The following is a 15,494-nucleotide window of genomic DNA, read 5'->3' as shown; positions in this document are numbered from 1 at the left end:
GACAAATAAAGTATTTCTATCTATCTGTTCAAACCCTTGTTTAGCCCAACGTGGCACCCGTTGCCTAGCAACGCGGTGTCAACCTCCTTTTCCATAACACTAAAGTTACAGTGCGGCTCTGTTTAGTTGTTATACACCTTGAGCTTGTCCTTCAGTTTGGAAAACAAAAACAGGTAAGTCGCAGTGAATATTTGAGGCGGTGATATTCAGGTCTGACTGTTTTGAATGCGCACCGGGAACACTGCTGCTGTGTCGGGGTTAGCTTTGTGGATTAGCCAGCATAGCTATGACAGGTCATGCAGTCGATGACACTGAGCAGCTATTGGACGATAAGTAAATGCTGTTCAGACACATTTGGTTAAATTGCATTTTCTCACCAGGACTCTCGCACAATGGGAAAGAAGGTGAAGAAGGAGAGTGAAACTCCGTGCAAGGAAACGGTGAGAGAGCCATGTAATAATAATAAAAAGCCTTCTCATTTTTTTACCCCTTGAAGCTGAAGCACTGGAAATAGATGGCCGCCCCTAGTCTGGCAAAAGCAATTACTATACATCCACAGGACCAGTTAAGAAGCAGGCGCTTGGTTCGTCTCTGCCGGTGCGGGTCTGCCGTCTTTGCGGCTGCTCTCACAGCACACACACACACACACAGTTTGAACCACTACCTGTGGAAGGTAAAACCCCAGCAACAGTAGTGCTGCTGCTGAGCTCCCCAGAGGAGGACATCCTTGTCAAAGCCTGCGAGGCGATCCACACATTTGCAGAGAAAGGTACAGTAGGCTTCCCACTCACAACATTTTCTGTGTTTTTGGTGAGCAACCCTGCAGCAGAAAAGCACAACATATATTGTGTCCACCACTGTCTTGTCTCATTTCCTGACATTTACTGTGAAATCATCTAATATGTCTCCATTCAACCCTCATAAAGCACTAAACAGCAGCTGACGTGTAAAATGTTGTTATTTTGAATCAAAATCTCTTTTTATATTACTGTGTTGAATACCACCTCATTTTAGCTTTAATCCCCACTAAAGCCTTTTTCTTTCACATTATAGTCACACTGCATCTAAACTACATTGCTGCTACATAATAAAAGTCCACAGGCACTCAGGTCTGTTTGGCAGTGGCATGCTTAATTTTCCTGTTCACTGTCTCCCCCTGTTGTTAGGAGATGAGAACAAGGTTTCTCTGCTGGGACTTGGGGCATTGGCGCCGCTCTGTCACCTCATCAATCACAACAATAAGCTGGTCAGACGCAACGCTGTCATGGCCCTGGGCGTCATGGTCACCAACAGTGAGTCAGACAACATACGAACATTAGTGCAGACTCGTTTGGTTTTGTGGCTTACAATGCAACCGACTTGCCTTTTAACTTACAGACCAACTTCCTAACCATCCTCCTTGCTCGTCAGGCAATTGACTGTTTAGAGATTTGTTGACCGGCTACAGAATTCACTGTTTTGTTGACTTGTTTTGAGTGACTGGCTGATGGATTGGCTCCCTGAATAAGTGATTGATTAACTTTGTTTCATGTTTTCATTGAAAGGTGATGTAAAGAATGCTCTTAAAAAATCAGATGTCATTCCATCAATCATTGACAAACTGTCACTTGAAGGTGAGTCATTTTGATCACAAGATGAATAGACTCAGAAGTAGAAATTTCCTGTATATTAGCTGCAAAAAAAAAACCCAACTATTTTCTATTTCACCTATTCCAGAAGATATAGTTGTCCATGAGTTTGCAACGCTGTGCCTGGCCTCCCTGTCAGTGGATTTCGTCTGTAAGGTCCAGATCTTTGACAACAAGGGCCTGCCACCTCTAATCCAGCTCCTATCCAGTCCAGACCCAGATGTCCAGAAGAACTCCATAGAGATCATCTTCAACCTAGTTCAGGTGACTCAGCCTAGAGAAGGTTATAAAGCTATGCGGTTATGATGAATTTAATTGTAGACAAGTAGAAGTTACATTAATCAGTATCTCTGTAAGATATAGTCTCAGTAAGGGTGAAATTCAAATGGTTCTTTTTGTCCGCTTGTATTCTCTGTTTTACTATATATATGAAGGACTACCAAAGTCGTCTGGCAGTACATGAGTTGGGCGGGATCCCTCCACTTCTGGAACTGTTGAAATCAGACTTTCCTGTCATTCAGCATTTGGCTTTGAAGACACTGCAGAATGTCACCACTGATAAAGATACACGCATCGCCTTCAGGGATGAGCAAGGATTTGAGAAGCTCATGGATATCCTCAGTAATACGGTAGGTGTGTGAGAGAGAGCAAATGCTTTTGTGGTAACACGTATATCTTCATCCTGCCCTTTAGTGTTAATAAAAATGAGAAGTAAGAATTTGGAGAGGGTAATAACTGCCTATATATGCACCATTATCTGAAATGGTTCCCTTTGAATAAGTACTTGTTGTCAACCCCCAACTGCTGAAATCTGTATCCAATTTGAGGTCAGTGTCCTCTACTTCATCCTGTTATCTCTGTTTTTATTTCTTACAGGACTTAAGCGACCTTAATGCTGAGGCCTTACAGGTAGTTGCCAACTGTCTGAGTGACAGTGAGAGTTTACAGCTGATCCACAAGGGGGGAGGACTGACAAGGCTGATGGAGTTTATTCTCACCCCCAATGTGTCTGAAATCCAGTCCAACGCTGTTAAATGCATCGCCAAGGTTGCTCAGAGCGGTAAGCACAGAAGGACACAAGAGTTAATCATTTTCTTAACTTTCCAACTATAGTTTTACTTTACTTTACTTTACTGTGTGTGTAGCTGGGAATCGCAAATTGCTCCATGAGGAGAACGTGGAGAAGGTCCTGGTAGAGCTTCTGTCTGTGGCGGACGTCAGCGTGAAAACAGCTATCTGCCAGGCTGTGGACGCCATGAGTTTCCACCTAGCCAGCAAAGACAGCTTCAGAGACCTGGGTACATACACGTTCACACAAGCACCATACGGTCAACACACTGACCACAATGAAGTGTGAGTGAGTTGTGTTTTTGTCTGTTTCAGGTGGTATCCCTGCAGTTGTACAGTTGCTGAGCGATGAGAGTTTGGTGCTGAAAGAAGCAGCAACCCAGGCTCTCTCTAACCTCACACATAGCAACCAGCTCAACACATTGTGAGTGACAGTTGACCTAAGTGCATATTTTATTATTCTTAGAGTAAGTTAGATCTTTTGTACATACAACAAATATCATACCTACCAGTAAGTACAGTAAAAGACCCAGAAAATGAATAATTTCAAGGTCTTTTGAGTGTGCATACCGCAAAGTATTAATGATGTCCTCTGTGTAACTTATTGCAAGTTGTGTAAGACATTCAGTGATAAGTTTGCAAGGTCTAAATTGAGGCTTAGAATAATGTTGTGGTTTTAAAGTTGAGCAGTATGCCTTCCTCTCCCCTTCACAAATGATTTAATGCTTCATCTGTCTTCTCGGGGTTCTCCCTCAGTAAATATCTCTTTACCTCTCTTCTTTTCCTTTCTCCATTTAATCTCCAGCCTTTTCATTTTCCTGACAAATCTTCCCTATACTCATCTCCCACTCTCTGACTTCATTTTTCAGTATTACTGTCACCTTCACTGCATTTCATTGACTGCTGCACTTTGTTGTCTTACTACTTTGTGCAATGACAATAAAGTTGAATCTAATCTAAATCTAAAAATCTCCACTTCTCTTACTGTTAGTATTTGTGTTCTTATCTGTTATTTGTTTTGTTATTCCTACTTATTTGCACAAATAACATATGTCGCACCCACATTACAGAAATACTTTGTTGTTTGCTATATTGTGAGACTGCATTAAGAGTCAGCTCTGTAGGTTTAAAGTACATTTCTCACCCATTTCTGTGGTATCTTCCAGTGCCGTGTACGAGGCAGGAGGCCATGAGATTCTTGTCCAGCAGCTCTATGGAAGCTGTCCCAGGACGGTGGCCAATTCTGCTGCCACACTTGGCATCATGGCAGGACAGGAGGTTATCCGCTGCAGCATCTTGTCACATGGAGCCGTACAGGCTCTAGTGGAGCCCTTGAAGTCCACAAATACACAGGTCCTGGTCAACACTACGCAGTGCCTGGCAGTGCTGGTCTGTGATGCAGAAGCTAGGGCAGAGGTTAGTGTTCGTATGTGCTGAGTGAGTGATTGGTTCTTATGTTTAACAATGACAACAGTCTCCTTTAAATTCTCCAAAAATATTTCATATGCTTTCACTGACTATCTAAATTTCACCCCCTGTCTTACATAGCTGCAAAGTGCTGGAGGCCTTCAACCACTGGTCAATTTGCTGCACTCCTATCACAAGGAGGTGTTGCATAATGTATGCTTGGCTATCAGTGTCTGTGCCAGTAATGAGCACACTGCTGTGAAAATGTGCAAATTTGGGTAAGACACTGAAATGACAGATAACACTGACATCAGGGCATGACAGATGAATTATGAAATGTAGAACAGGAGGAGCATTGTTGAGTAATGTATGTAATGTAAGTAAAAGTATAGCTGTAGTATAGCCAACTCAGAGTAATCTTTTAAACAGCCAATAGATGGCGGTATAGGACAGTGTTATGTATGGCTACTTAAGAAAGTATGGGTCATTTGTTTATTTATGTATCTGTTTGTTATTGTGTGCATTTCTATGTTTATCATCAAAGTCTAAATATATGAATGTGCTTGTATGTATGTGTGTTTCAGAGCTCTGGAAATGCTTCAGAAAATCAACCAATCAGTGAATCGTAGGAGCAGTTTCAGCGAGTTGGCTATGATCAGCCTGCTCAACTCCAACCTGTCTGTTAAATACAGTCTGACAAGTCATTTGGCCTCCAGTGATGTTATTAGTGATGGCTTCTATGATGCCGGGAAGGTGTGTGTATGTGTGTACGCTACTGAAAGTTTTGTGAAACAGAAAGAAGAAAGAAAGCTAAATAAAAAAAAACAGCTGTCAAACTACAGACATGCTCAGAATTTATTATTTTGTATCTTTAACCTGTTGAACTGATTTCACCAACGTGATCACAACAACAGTTTTCTGTTTTCCGTCTGTCTATTGTGAAGAAGAAAACATAGTGTAGCAAAGGATATTTTAACATTTAGATTTTTAGCATAATACTGTTTCTCTCTCTCTCTCTCTCTCTCTCTCTCTCTCTCTCTCTCAGGCTCGTCCAGGTCAGAAGATTCTGACTTTAGAGGAACTGTCCAAACTGTCCAAGCAGCCTGTCAACCAGCACCAGCCCATTATTGTTGTCAACACAGCACCAGAGTATGTTTTCTTGTTTTTAGAAAAATTCCTACAAACTAGAAGTAAACATTGTTTGTAAACATTATTTGTATGGATCATATTCCAGCTCAGTAAACTCCCTACCCCAAGCTATCACAGCTAACCATGCCTCTTACATTACAAGCAGAGTGGGATAGTAACAAGAACAACCACACAGATAGTGGTAGAGCGTTGGCTGAAAGGTTTCCTACACTCCCAGCCACACCATGTAGTTTGTCAGTACAATTTATTGTGGCTGTTAGATTACTATCACCCTCCCCTTGTCTGCTCCAATCCAGTGCTCCACTTCTTTTTCTTTCTCTTCTTTTTTCCCCATCTCCCCGTTGCCTTCAGCGTGCCCCGTTAGCATGGCCTCACAGGGTAAACCATCCCATTTTTTAAAGATGGCAATGCACTCAGAGTGAAAGAGCCTTTGTGTTTAGACTAATGGACTTACAACCACAAACGTGAACAAGTGCATGCACATCCATGAGGATGCAGCTGAAGATGCTACATATAATATATGTAAGTGCTGACTTAGACACACAAAATAAAAAACGCACCATATGTATTAAAGGCTGTACACACACACACACACACACACACACACACACACACACACAGTAACGCTCCCACAAGCTTTCAGCATTTTGATGGATTAACGTTGCCAAAGAGAGCAGTACCCCCTCAGGGTACCTCAGGTCCACCCCATTGTCCCTATTTCAGCATGCATACACACACACAACATCTCAGGCATTCTTAAGCAGTGTGTTATGTAATCCATCCATGGCTTAGTATGACCAAAGTGTAACTTTTTAACTTTATAAAACAAAATGTCTCTTACTAGAATACATTTCCTGAGCATCACAGTGCCTTTTTTAAACTGAGATTTGAACTACTTTAACAAGGAAGGTTCAGCTTTTGCTCCTATTTGTCTGCAGAATATCTCAAGAACATAATGTGTTAGACTGGTAAGATGTGACGGTAAAGCAGCTCAGGGAGTTTTGCAGTCGTGCATTTCAAATCGTTTTGGCCGTAATATTACAATAGCAGAGGAAGAGACTTGATTTCAGATCCTATTTGTCTGCTTTTAAAGTGAATGAAAATGCTGCAGTGTTTGGATACCACAGCAAGTTTTCTCACCTACATAATAATAATTTGTTTAGAAATGAAAAGTAAGTATAATACATTAGTATTACTTATTATTAGTGTGTATGTGTCCTCATGTGTGTTTTCTACACATGTTGCATGTATGTACTCCTCTCTCCTCTAGTATACATCCTAACACAATGGTTGGTATTTCAAAATGTAGGATTATTAGGTTTATTTAGTCTGTAATTTACAAAGAAATGTTAAACACAAATATTTACTATTACTTTATTATATAGTAACATGTTCTTTCATTAAGGCTTCTTAAAGTAATATTTTAAGTATAGGGCTGTAAAACCACTGATATTCTCCCCTATTTTTAAGACACTGACTCAGATTTCTTTTTAATGTCCTGTCTCTCTGTACAGGAAGAAGAAAGGTGATGACAAACAGAAAGATGAGACCCAGCCCGAGTCAGAGAAACCGTGGAAGATGATGGATGACGTCGCATTGCAGCTTCTGGTTAAAGAGGCCAAAAAATCCGTCCTTCCGCTAATTGATGAACGAGGGCAGTATGCTGTCTTGGCCAGGTGACAGATTAATGCAGTCATGGCAGCATGTAACCGACATGCAGAGATGCCACCACAAATCATCTCATTAAATGATTAGCAGTCATTGTTTTCAAATCTCCAAAATCACATGTCACCAGAGGTTAACAGCACAGATACACGGTAGACACACAATAGAAACCTACCAGTGTAAGACTTCAGGATGCAACATTTGAAAGGTTCCTGAATTCTAATGGGTTTTGTGTGCCTGGATTTGTGTGTCAGGCTGGTGAGTGAAGCCATGGGTGGAGCAGTGGAGATGGAAAAGTTGCACGAATTCCCATGGGTGCTGCACCTCAGCGAGCTCAAGTTTCAGCTCCAGTCTAATGTAGTTCCTATTGGTTTGATCAGAAGGGGAATCTACTGCCATAGGGCACTTCTCTTTAAGGTACCACTGAAGCAACCACACGGCATCATCAGCTTTGTTCTCTCTGTAAAAACCCTTTACATTTTACTTTCTTTTGACAATTGATTTTCAGCCCCTTCCCTCCATTTCTCAAGTTTTCATACACCACATAACCATCTTCATTTAATCCATTTCTCTCCAAATAATCATACCGCGACCCGTCTCATCTCTTTACATTTTTCAGTGTCTGGTTGATTGCATCGGAATGAGCTGCACACTTGTTAGGGGTGAGTACAACCGGGCTTGGAACGAGGTTCTCCTCCTCAGTGGGAATCCCTCCAGCGATGGTCACTCTTCACAGCCCTGCTGCTACATAGTGGACCTTATGCACCAGCCTGGAAGTCTGCTGAAAGCCAATACCTCTGCTGCTGTGCAATATCAGACTATATAGTACATAATGCTGTGACCTGACATTTTACTGAGATGCATTATAAATGGTTGATTTTTATAAATATACAACTATTAAACTACACTATTAAAATGGTCAGTTGATTATTTTTGTTTATGCACAAGCCAAAATGGGAAATTGTCTGTGAACATGGCTTTGAGTTGGTTAGCAGGTGGACACTGGCAGCTGTTTGTGACTCAACTAAAGTTAGATAATTGAAAAGAAAAAATAGTTTTGGATCATTTATTTTGCAGGAGACATACAGCATAGGGACTCAGGTCCAAATAAAGCTCTAATATGTGTCTTTTAACTCCACCTTGCTGTATAATAATAATAACCTCACTGTACTATACTGGGAATATAGTTTTGTTGAAAAGATTGTAACACATTTACTATAACTACTGACACCAGATTAGTCCCCCTCCTCCAATGCAGCATTTTTTTCTAGCCATAAATGTGCTGCACAATTACGATATGGTGCTCTTTGAACGCGGTCAGCAATAAAAAGCCAGAGAACTCAAGCCACTTTGACCTATATAGCCGGAGGTGTGATTTTTGACCGGGTCACCCTGCAAACCGCCTGCATCAGCCGGGGGAGGACCAGCGCGAACTCGCCGCGGCATGAACAATCCCGACACAGCCTGCGCTCTTGGCTTCCACTGATACGTGCACTTGACTTTACACAAGAGCCGACACACCAGCGGCAGCAAACATGTCTCGTTTTGTACCCCGTCTCTTCGCGGTCGTTTCTCAGCACGCCACAGCCAGATCCGTGGTGTTACCGAGGAGGATCCCAGCGTTCATCCGCCCTGTATCCACATCTCAAGGTTTGATTTCTTTACTGTCACTTCTTTCTTTGGATATGCACTACACCGTCTAGTATCACAGGCTGCAAACTCCTGCAGGTGCACCATGCTTTATTCTTCTCACGGATGTTGGGATATGTTAGGGCATTTCAATCTGCTGGAGGGCACTAGGAATAAGAAACAGGCAGCTACGGGTTATTGCTTGTGCAAAGAGGACTGTGGTTAGAAGCACGAGAGGGGGTTACCAATAAATCTGGGATTAGTGGAATTTTACTGTTACTTGAGGAGTTGTTGTCTAAAGACTGTCTAGAAATGTGACCCTTTCTCCTTGTGCTTCCTTTCTACCTTTAGCAGTACAGTTAATTGTTTCCAAGTTATGTGATAACAAACATTTTAAAATGTATGTGGTTTAACATTGTGGGTTTTAGTTGAAAGGGTAGGAAATCCTGCCTTAGCAATTTAGCGTTCATGATAGATCAGGACCTTTAAAAACTCCTTGGTGACTTCTTGATTGTAACCTCTTCTCTCTGCAGGCCTGCAGTCTCTCACCCGTTATGATGAGACTACAGACTGGCAAAAGAAACTGACCCCTGAGCAGTATGTAGTCACCAGAGAGAAAGGGACTGAGGTGGTGAGTACTGCATACACACCAATACAGTGATCTGTGTCAAACCAACATTACCTCAGTCTACCAGACTGACATACATATTGTCTCATAAACAACAGCACAGCTCCAAGTGGACTTTGTTCATCACTGTATTGTTGACTGGTGTCTTTGGCATTTAATTCATTAGAAGCTGCTCTCAGCTGCAAACACAGAGCAATTTCTACATGTAATAATAATAAGAAAAAAGACAAGTTAATCTATTGCACTTAAAATCATGAATTTAAGGACATAAAACCTGTTTTCAACTATTAGTCCTGTGCTTCTGCTTCTAACACTGTGTGTGTCTTTGTGGGCTTTCAGCCCTTTAGTGGGATCTACCTTAACCATTCGGAAGTGGGGATGTACCACTGTGTCTGCTGTGAATCTCCACTTTTCAGGTAACAGTTAGCGCTTGATTGTTAAAGAAATATTTCCCCACATATTAGGATTTTTTGTCAGTTACTTACCCCTTGTAGGCTTCAATATGTGACAAGAAAACATTTTTATAGAAAAATACTAGTTACCATTTTACTACAAATACTAATGTTGAATGGAAACCAGCTGAAACTATTTGTGTTAGATGTTTATTCAGAAATATATTGGTTGACGCTAACTGAGGAAATGTTCCTTCCTCTCATGATAGTTCAGAGGCCAAGTATGACTCTGGGACAGGCTGGCCAGCATTCAAAGAGGCTCATGGGACATGGGAGCGGGATGAAAGCCACACCTCCATCATTCGTCGCCCTGACAACAGCCTGGGTAGTGCAGGGACAGAGGTCCTTTGTAAAAATGTGAGTTGTGCTATGAAGCCAAAGTTCAGTTTGTTTAGTATAGTTGTTCTAGTTCATATAGATTTGTGTGCAGTCTTTTATGAAGCAGTATAGTCAGAGTTGTTTAATGTGTATCTTATCCATACTTTGCTTTTCTTCAAATACAACCATCATATTTGTAGTTTTGGTTGGCTTATGACTTTGGTTATGTGTTTCATGCAGTGCGATGCCCACCTGGGTCATGTGTTTGATGACGGACCAGATCCAACAGGTCAACGTTTCTGTATCAACAGTGTGGCCCTCACATTTAAAGCCAGAGGAAACAACACACCTGACAAGCCTGAGGAAAACTGATGAATTACATAGCTTGCCTAAACCACTGAAAACACACTTACTGTTTGATTTTTTGCAGGTCAAATCAAGGTCCAGGGGTATGGTTTTGACCTGTACAGGAATGGAAGCGGGAGGCCTTCTGCGGCACAAAATGTTTTAATGTTTGAATTTAGGTGGGAATTGACTTTTCCGTTTATTAAAGAGAGATACTGGATTGAGCTCAGCCTCTTTGGATAAACGCCCTGGAGAGAAGTCTACAGATCAGCCGAACATACATTACAAGATTCAAACAAACCCAAATTCAAACTATAGACCATCAGCTCCTTCAGTCACTTGATTATTTTTCTATTATTTTAAATTTTTTGTTGATTTTGTCTTAATTATGTTTGTCCCTAAGTGTAGTTTGGATGAGCAACTTGACACTTTAGTGTGGGACATAGTGGCTAAACCACTGATGTTACAAAAAATCATTATGATTGACTTGTCTTCATGTCTGAAAAATGTCAAAATTCACTGTGCCCGAACTAAGAAGACCTCTTTTTCTGTGGAGATTGCAAAACACAGGAAGTTATGACATTGCTGCGGTGTGTGTTTTTCCATCTGGTGCTACATTTGTAGATCAAATTGACTGATCATTTGTCAATAAATGCACATTTTGTTCGTTATCTGAATCTATGGTTACCCTGTATGGACTGTAGAGTTTATTAAGATATTAAAGTCAGCATTTAATAATGAGAATTTATGGTTGCCCCCTGCATTATGGCCTCATTTCTAGCAGTAAACCAAGTTAATATTTAACCTAACAGGCCATCCTCTGTTTCACATTGTTTGTCTCCTGCTCCCTGTCTGTTTGTGCATTTCTTCTGTGTCTGTGGATTTGGGATTGAGTAAAGCAGATTGGGTATACTGCAGACAGAGACAGAGGGGACAGAAAACCCAATACAAAGGGAAGAATTTAGAAAAAAGAAAAGTAAGAACACAGGAACCTGAGCAATACTATAGGAGAACAAGACTGACTCTTTAGCGGTAGCATGGCTGGAGTATGGCGATGTATGGTGGTAGTCTTGGTGTTGATGTGCATGTGTCTGTGGAGTTCCACTGAGGCTGTAGGGGGGGCTAAGAGTCGACCACGACCCCAAAAACGACCTCCTAAGAAGCCAAAGGTTGAGGCTACTGATGTGACCCAACCTGCACAGAACATAGACATACAGCAGGTAAGAAACTGAAGGAAGAGGCAGAGTTACAGATCACATACAGTAACGTGTTTGACTGTGTGTTGACCTCTGAATTATGTCTACATCTGTGTATTAAGTTTTTCTTTCCATCCCATGTTTTGCTTCTAAATCAAGCTACAGAACTAGGAAAGGTAGATCAAAAAGATTGCATATGGTTTGGTATAAAGTGATTTTTAGAAAGTTATAGAAAGCATGAAAAAGCTGCACTGAAAAGAGAGATCTCATTTTGATAAATGTGACTGTTTCCAGGCAGAGGAGTGCAGCTGCAGCCAACCACAGTACATGTAAATAGTTCACTGTGCCGTTACCTGACCTTTGCACACTGACAGTTCAGTTCTGTTTCTCACTTGTTTGTACCATGTCACAATAGCATAAACAAATACGACTGCAAAATAATCAGTGGAAACCATAAGAAATGATCTTAACAGAATAGCGAAAAATAGATATTATTGCTTTGAGAAGAACATAGGCAAAGTTAACCTTTGCCAGGTATTGACTAATGCAGCTGGTTTTTGTCCTTATCTAACATATTGCTGAATATAAAAGGATACTAAAACAGCTAATATTTAAATGCTGTTTCAGGAAACCTCTATCCAAGTACCCATGCAAAAAACAGAAATATTTTAGCAAATGTATTACATTTTTATAAGGTACACAAACATGTAAGTCTGCTTGATTATGGATTAGTGTGGGGGCTGGCAATGTGGACATGCTTGTGTAATCGTATCAATATGGAGTTTGGGGCAATAAGGGGAATTTTCAGTGAAACAGAATCTGAACAGAACTAATTTTAATGAAGCAGGACATTCGAAGCAGATGTATCCTTTTCATTGGTAGAACAGAGAACGTTTATTTGACCCTGGTCCAATAGAACCCAAGAATTTTCCATCCATTTTCAAATATTACTTCCGACACTGAGGACATATGTGAACATTTTGCTTATTTGTCCAGTCTCGAACCTTATCCTGCTTGCATGTGTTGCAGATGACAGGAACATGGTACCTGCTAAACACTGCCTCCAAATGCTCTTACCTGATAAAACATGGAACCCAGGTGGAGCCTACAGTCATGACCCTCACAAATTCCCCTGACCAAACACTGTCTGTTAGCACTAAAACAAGACAGTAAGTACCACTGTCTGAGCACACTCTGTGCATGCAGCTCACTGTTGACTCTTCAGTACCTTGATTTATCAGCAGAGGGGGCACATATGCCACACTGACTTCATGCTCCAACCACATGTGTTTGATTTTGTTTGTGTCCTCAAAAACAGGAAGAAGGAGGCAAACCAGTTGAATCCATCAGCATTCCCTTACCATATTCAAAGCTTTTAGGTCATCTTGACCTGGCTTTTGTAGAAAAACAGGGAGTGCAATACTCCATTTAAATTGAAAAAGTGTGTGTCATGTTTTTCTGGGACATTCCGTGATATTGTGATTTGAGGGTTATAAATCCTCTTTGGCCAACGCAGAGAAAAACAATTTTCTTTTGTCCTTTTCTCATATGACATTAGAAACATAGTTCAATCTGGCCTAGGGCATGTGGTTGGACTACGAAACACCATATATATAAAGTGTATATGTATATGTTTTCAGTTTTTAGTACAAACCCTTCTCTTCCCTCCTCAGTAACCACCAGTGTTGGGAGATATTACAGGTCTACAATCTGTCACCAGCCCCAGGCCAGCTAACACTTAAAGGTCAGTGGCTCTTTTTTTATTACCTTATTAGGCCTGATTCATAAATTAAAGTGCACTGCAGCATCCCTTAGTCTGACTGTGCCCTCTGTTGTTTCCACCAGGACCTCGTCCTGAGCTGGACACTCAGATAGTGATCGGGGAAACAGACTACAACTCCTATGCAATCATGTACTACCACAAACGGGGCAAAATCACCATGAAGCTCTATGGTGGGTTCCTCTGGCATATGACCGTGGTTTGGTATTTTGAATGTAAAAGCCAGGTGGTAGTTCTGATCATTTTTGTTTTGCTCTGAAAACTTGCAATGTTTGTTTTTGTGCTCTGTATGCAGGCAGGTCTGTAGACAATCTGTCAGAGCCAATGTTGGCCAAGTTTGAGCAGCTTGCTGAAAAACAACATTTGGGACTGGCATACCTATTCCCCTTCCCCACCTACAGTATGTATATTTGTCTGAAATAAACTATGTTCACAACACAACTGCAATATTAAATGTAAGGTGGCATAATAAGCCCCTAGAATCTAGCTTGATCAGATTCAGCATATTTGTTAACATAGATTGGAATATATGGCTTTACTTATCAAAAGGAGTATTTAAAACATACTGCATTAATGTAACACAATACACAAACTCTGCTCACTGATTTCTCCACATATATACACCTGCCTCTTGAGCTGCCTTTAAATAACTGTTTCCTCCCTTCTAGGTCATTGTGGTACTGTGGACCAGGATCATGTAATCAGTAAGTTCAATGTGTAAAACCATTAAATAACAGGTAGCCGTAATTATTTGATAGAAAGAAAATAGTTAACAGACTAGCATAAAAAGGGGGCAGAGGGAAATAGAGCAGCTGACAAACGTTGCAAATACAGCTTTTTATTGAACCCCCATGACATAATGACGTGTAAAATGCTCCTTTCAAACAAGAAGGGTTTTCTGGAAACTGAAAAAAAAAAAGAAGAAGCAATAAATGATTTTCAGTTCTTTAGCGGTCAGTGTAGCTTACATGTAGCTTAATGTGTAGTATACTGAATATTTTCAAAGGTCATTGCACATGGCACACATTCAGGATCTTGTCCATGCTCTGCAGTATTTCATGCATTTCTGCATGTTCTGCTCAGTGAAACTGTGAAAAGGTTCACTGGTTCAGTTCATTACATGTCAATCTTCATTTCACCTTCACAGCTGCAGCTCTGCTGTGTGCCCGGTGACTGAATGACAAAATATGTATTCTCCTTCTCTGTTACTTACTATAATGTAATCTGTAATTATTATGTATGGATACTTTGTGTCTACACTGTAGACATGTTTCTGCAGCAATGCCAATGAGAGAGATTACAGTAGTGTATCTGAATTAAATGATTTATAAGTTAATGGAATTGATAAGATATATTGTGTTGCTGAATGGAGAAGCTATTCGCTATTGGATTGTAAAATTTTATTGCTTTATTATTGATGTTGTAAAGGCTATTGGAGGTTTTGAATATAACTATAAACAGTGACTAAATGGTTTTTAATATGTTGGAACTCCAGTTAGACTGAAGATTTGTTTCACTCAAATGTATGACCAGTTTATTTAATGCCAGTTTATAAGAGTATGATTTGGAGTAAATGAGCAAGAACTTACTTGTTACAAAAGCACAGCAAACATGGATTTAGTGGTGGATACTTTTGCCTATCAGAAGTCAGAGGGAGAGGGAGAGGGAGAAACAGTGAGCTCTCTAAGGAATCCAATGACCTGCTGCCGTGTTTTTCCCAAAACAGTGTCCGGGTTTGCCCCTGCAGGCTGTGCATTTGTTGGATTCAACTTGTGCAACAATCAGTTATTTAAACTTTGTCAGCAACATGTTATCCAATCACCACTGTTTGGTTAAAACGGCAGAACAGTTTCTATGTCATTTAACCTGTCCCTCTTTGTTATACAGACTGTGTCCCCACATGCTGAAGAGGCAGAGTCACGCAGCAGACAGATCCAGCCCTGCAGTGTTGAAGATTAACTGAATATTATCTGAATGTTAAAAATGTGCTTTAAATGTTACCAGTTACAGAGAAATAAAATAAAATGTAGCACAATCAAATTATTGTCAAATGTTTTTGTTAAAAAAAAGAGACAAAATGGGCCTTATCTGCCATCTCAGTATGGCACCTCACCGCAGGTTCTGTGGTGAGGTGCCATACTTATGTGCAGCTTATTGTCATGTTAACTCCATCACATCATTTTATTCTGAGGTTTTCACAGTGTGTGTCTGCCTGTATGCATGCTTTTG

The 15,494-nt window shown here is 40.7% G+C and overlaps 3 protein-coding genes across 4 annotated transcripts in view; all 3 read left to right on the top strand.

Moving 5' to 3' along the window:
* The window catches only part of armc3 (armadillo repeat containing 3), a 12,926-nt gene extending 5,097 nt beyond the window's left edge, over window positions 1–7,829 (top strand). For both annotated transcript variants that reach the window (XM_035653981.1, XM_035653906.1), the window contains exons 2-17: window positions 381–440; window positions 652–769; window positions 1,167–1,292; window positions 1,545–1,613; window positions 1,717–1,892; window positions 2,063–2,257; window positions 2,505–2,688; window positions 2,774–2,926; window positions 3,012–3,120; window positions 3,863–4,112; window positions 4,245–4,381; window positions 4,688–4,856; window positions 5,149–5,252; window positions 6,767–6,928; window positions 7,172–7,334; window positions 7,537–7,829. In XM_035653981.1, coding sequence (XP_035509874.1) covers window positions 393–440; window positions 652–769; window positions 1,167–1,292; window positions 1,545–1,613; window positions 1,717–1,892; window positions 2,063–2,257; window positions 2,505–2,688; window positions 2,774–2,926; window positions 3,012–3,120; window positions 3,863–4,112; window positions 4,245–4,381; window positions 4,688–4,856; window positions 5,149–5,252; window positions 6,767–6,928; window positions 7,172–7,334; window positions 7,537–7,743 — 2,370 coding nt within the window. In that variant the 5' untranslated portion in view covers window positions 381–392 and the 3' untranslated portion in view covers window positions 7,744–7,829. The remainder of the gene's footprint in view (window positions 1–380; window positions 441–651; window positions 770–1,166; window positions 1,293–1,544; window positions 1,614–1,716; window positions 1,893–2,062; window positions 2,258–2,504; window positions 2,689–2,773; window positions 2,927–3,011; window positions 3,121–3,862; window positions 4,113–4,244; window positions 4,382–4,687; window positions 4,857–5,148; window positions 5,253–6,766; window positions 6,929–7,171; window positions 7,335–7,536) is intronic.
* A 358-nt stretch (window positions 7,830–8,187) lies between these two features.
* On the top strand, window positions 8,188–11,011 carry msrb2 (methionine sulfoxide reductase B2). The gene is made up of 5 exons (XM_035653045.1): window positions 8,188–8,567; window positions 9,080–9,177; window positions 9,514–9,590; window positions 9,836–9,983; window positions 10,185–11,011. Exons 1-5 carry the CDS (start codon window positions 8,453–8,455, stop codon window positions 10,314–10,316), a joined length of 570 nt encoding a protein of 189 aa, XP_035508938.1. The 5' UTR covers window positions 8,188–8,452; the 3' UTR covers window positions 10,317–11,011.
* A 134-nt stretch (window positions 11,012–11,145) lies between these two features.
* c8g (complement component 8, gamma polypeptide) lies at window positions 11,146–15,293 on the top strand. Its single transcript, XM_035653032.1, has 7 exons — window positions 11,146–11,509; window positions 12,515–12,654; window positions 13,159–13,229; window positions 13,331–13,438; window positions 13,561–13,665; window positions 13,934–13,969; window positions 15,153–15,293. The coding sequence occupies exons 1-7, from the start codon at window positions 11,327–11,329 to the stop codon at window positions 15,170–15,172; spliced, it is 663 nt and encodes a 220-aa protein (XP_035508925.1). The 5' UTR covers window positions 11,146–11,326; the 3' UTR covers window positions 15,173–15,293.
* Window positions 15,294–15,494: the final 201 nt, after the last annotated feature.

The sequence above is a fragment of the Morone saxatilis genome, unplaced genomic scaffold, assembly GCF_004916995.1.
Source record: "Morone saxatilis isolate NCDOM2014 unplaced genomic scaffold, NCSU_SB_2.0 Contig0, whole genome shotgun sequence".
Classification (NCBI taxonomy): domain Eukaryota; kingdom Metazoa; phylum Chordata; class Actinopteri; family Moronidae; genus Morone; species Morone saxatilis.
Note: the sequence above shows the minus strand (reverse complement) of the source record. Positions and strands in the feature narration are given on the sequence as shown.